Source organism: Poecilia latipinna, unplaced genomic scaffold (genome assembly GCF_001443285.1).
Source record: "Poecilia latipinna isolate Pla-1442-1.1 unplaced genomic scaffold, P_latipinna-1.0 Scaffold253, whole genome shotgun sequence".
NCBI classification, from domain to species: Eukaryota; Metazoa; Chordata; class Actinopteri; order Cyprinodontiformes; family Poeciliidae; genus Poecilia; species Poecilia latipinna.
Genome location: NW_015112869.1, coordinates 204,682 through 208,475, shown reverse-complemented (window position 1 = coordinate 208,475; position 3,794 = coordinate 204,682). Strand labels below are relative to the sequence as shown.

Below are 3,794 nucleotides of genomic sequence, written 5' to 3'. Positions count from 1 at the left end.
GAATTCATGGTTCCTTTTTCCACATAATGTAACCGGTAGGGTTTATGATTAAAAAAAATAATAATTATGTGATCGGTATTGGTATCGGGAGGAAAAAACCTGATTGGCACATCTCTACTTACAACCGCTAACTACCTCAGTAACAGTGGCTAATAATTTAGACATAAATGCTAATGACTTTGTCTTTCATCCATTGATGAATTGCTTTAAATGGCCTACTTTGTGTCATCAGCGAGGTTCCAAGTTATCTTGACCCTACGGGTCAGGGCGCCATCAGGCCTGGTTGATCTCAGTTATTTTTTTATCGGGGACAGCCCTTGTTTTTAAACTGAGACCATATTAAAAATAGCCTTTGAATTTACATCATGGCTGTTGCTAAAATTGATTTGACCTGAACTACTTCAATGCAACGAGGAAGCAAAAGCAGAATAAACTAGGGGATTGGGGGGCCGTGATAAGTTGTGGAACGATTGTGATGACGACAAAAGTGACGACGCAAACTATTCGGTTCTTTTTTAGGCAACTGTATGGCCAGCAATCATAGTCACATAAAAAAAGGAGTGATTTGTATGACTGAACCGTACACAGCAAATACATCTAATCATATTTTCAAATTTGTCGATACGTTCACTGAACAAACAGTGGAGAATAACAGCAAAACTGACAATGCTGACAGTACGGACACTTTTTTTTTTTTTTTTTTAAACAGCGTTAATCTGAGTTTATTGTGACAACTAATTAGCTTTCTTGTTACAATAAGAAGTTTTTCACTTTTAATGGTAAATTATATGATGAACGGCCGCCCCTTAGAAAAAATACTAGAATCTCTTCTGCCAAAACGCAAAACATTTCCTCTCTGTCCAATTACTGCTAAAAGAGAAGCAGGCCGCCACCATCTGCACCACAGGTTTCTGCTCCTTTCACCCATGTGAAAGCCACACTAACCATCAGAGGACTCTTGGGAAATGATGGGATGTCTGAGCTGCAGAAGGGAATTCGTTGCTGCAATGCAGTACTGTGAGCAACTTCCCTCACCAGCAGAACCAGCACACGCACGTGCGTGCGCACGTGCGCACACGCACACACCAAACTGCTTTCTGACAGGTTATGAGCAATCAAAGCTCACCCACATTCAGTCACCAGCCTGAACAACACAACGTTTTAATTTTTCTTGTCAATCGTCAAACGGAATCGCACCCGTGTCACAGACCTGTCCCAGGCGGCCGTGAAGGGCACACCCACCTGGCCAGTTTGCCCTCTCTGTACGTGCGGCCCCACGGATGTCGGTGTTTCTGCAGGGGCCACACGTCCGGCAGCCAGAGGGTCAGCGACCCCTCCATGGTTTCGCCATCCGCGCACGCCGGCTCCGTCTCCCGGCAGTAGTAGCACTTCCCGTAGAAACAGGTGTTGTTACCTGAAGAGAGACGCGATGAGAACAGGGAATGACGCAGCTGCTGTGATTTAACAAAAGTAAAACAAAAAAAACTTAAAATATACGTTTAGTCAGGAATAAGTCATGAAACTGTCATTTTACGGAAAGTTGTTAAAGATATTCCAACATCATGGGCAGCGGTGAAGCTTTTGCGTTTTTTTTTGTTTTTCTCATCGTCATAGAAAATGTACTCTGGAAGTTGCAGGTTTGCAGCATGACTGACGAGTTCAAAATTTATACGTCGCTCATTTGCATTGTAGTAAATCAAAAAGGAAAAACAATGAGGCTGAATATTAACACGGGTTCAGAGATGAGTCAGTGTGATGTACTGAACGGACGGTGAATTCACAACGTGTTTAGATGCCCCAGTGTACCGTTTTATTTTTAATTTCTTCTTTCCCCCTGTGGTGTGATGCGAAAAAACGTTTTACTTTTTCTACCTGAATAGTCAAAGCTCATTCCCACAAGAGGGAAAATCCCCCCAGCTTTTCCAGAGTTGTATGATGTTTTGAGATGATTTATCAGAGAGACTAAAAGCCACAAAGATTAAATGTTTCTGTAAGATTTCAGAGTTAATTAAAAAAACAAAAAAAAAACAAAAAAAAAAACACCAAGGCATAAACTATCCAGAAAGAAAAATGCAAAATCAGCCAGAAAAGCTCTTATACCACTTGGTGTTTGGGTTGACAAAAATAAAATATAAAAGTCAAGACAAAAATCTAGTAGAATAATTACAATAAGAGTCAGCAAAGATCTGAAGATAGCAAGTAAATTAATGTTAGGAAATTAAAAACTGTAAATATAGAACGGGTCTGAGTCAAGTCAGCCCTTCATCTAGTCCAGGGATCTCCAATCTGCTAGTGTTTTTAAATTTGGATACAATAACCAATGCAGGTCTTTTAACAATTATTTAGTCTATTTCTACAATATTTGCATTGAATTATAACAAAGAATGACATTAGAAGTGCTAGTAATATGTTTTTTGTCATTAGTTTGTAACCCGTTTTTATTTTTAAAACAATCTGTCCTCTTTTGGCTAAGTTTTATGTTTATTTTAAATCCTACAAACAGAAATAAGATGGTTGCCGTTTAAAAATAACTAATTCCCTCCAGTAATACATTTACCTAAAATTATAAGTTGTCCTTTCTCAAAAAGTCGTGACATTTGCGGCTCCAGACGAGTTTTATTTGGCAGGACTGAGAGACCCTCTATAGAGTCCTACTTCCTGTTTCCTGACTGTGATCTGCCATTTCAGACAAAGAACCCAGATACTGAACCATAGTGGATCCGTCTACTTTTCTCCAGAAATTCACATTTTGATATTTTGCAGAGATAAATAATCAAAAAGATGCTCAGATTTTGCAGATAATTTAATTCTAGATTTTTATCACCGTTTCAACTGAACTGGCTCTAATCCCACGTTGGCGCCTGAAGGCTCTTATGAAATGTCAGATTGTGACCAAAACAAAATAACTGAGACCTCCTGCATGAGAATTTACCAGATTAAAACCTGAAACGCTAAAAACTGTTTGTGTATGAGAAGATGAAGGGCTGAAAATGATCTGAACTGAAGCACTGAAGTTATTAAATGAGTCACTAAAAAAAACACAACATAATTGATAAGTAAAGTTGGTGACACAGAGCGAACTTGTGTGATTTAGGTGGGAAACTATGCTGCACTGTGTATAAAAAAAAAGAGCCAGAGCTGCCTCTCTACATACTTCACAGAAAAAGAAAAAAAAACTCTCATATGCAAAAGACGTCCTTTCTACACATGCTGGATTTTCTCTGTCAGCCTAACGCTCACACTGCAAGTTATCACTTTTACCTGCGCAGCGAATCTGATAAAGCTGCACAGTAATATGAAAACCTTATCGATCGTCATTTAACGTCTGAACTGCAACTCACAGACACTGAACTCTGTCGACTGCATTTATCTTCTAAGCTGGTTTTATATGAAGCTTCTCCCAAATATATTGAGTAGATACCGCATTCGGTCTCCAGATCAGTGATGAAACGAATCATTTCAGCCAATCAGGCTGGAGAACTTGACAATCCCAAAGGAAATGAAAATGATCGGCCACAAAGTTTCCACACTCCCCAACATCAACCTGTGTGTGTGTGTGTATATATATATATATATACGTGCAATAAACAGCTATGCCTTACCAGTAATCAGATACCCTGCCGGAATAATTAGCTGGCCAATGGAAGAGATGAAGGCCACGGATGTTAAGACTCGGAAGCTACTAACCATGCATGGAGGGTTCCACCCCAAATCCAGCACCCTGAGACTTTATACAAGCCGTAAGGAAGGAAGCAGAGGACTAGTGAGTGTGAGAGCCACTGTCCAGGATGAAA

The 3,794-nt window shown here is 39.7% G+C and overlaps 1 protein-coding gene across 1 annotated transcript in view; it reads right to left on the bottom strand.

The window, feature by feature from the left end:
• The window catches only part of fam20b (FAM20B glycosaminoglycan xylosylkinase), a 32,032-nt gene that overhangs the window by 11,091 nt on the left and 17,147 nt on the right, over positions 1-3,794 (bottom strand). The window contains exon 6 of the mRNA XM_015032901.1: positions 1,243-1,414. Coding sequence (XP_014888387.1) covers positions 1,243-1,414 — 172 coding nt within the window. The remainder of the gene's footprint in view (positions 1-1,242; positions 1,415-3,794) is intronic.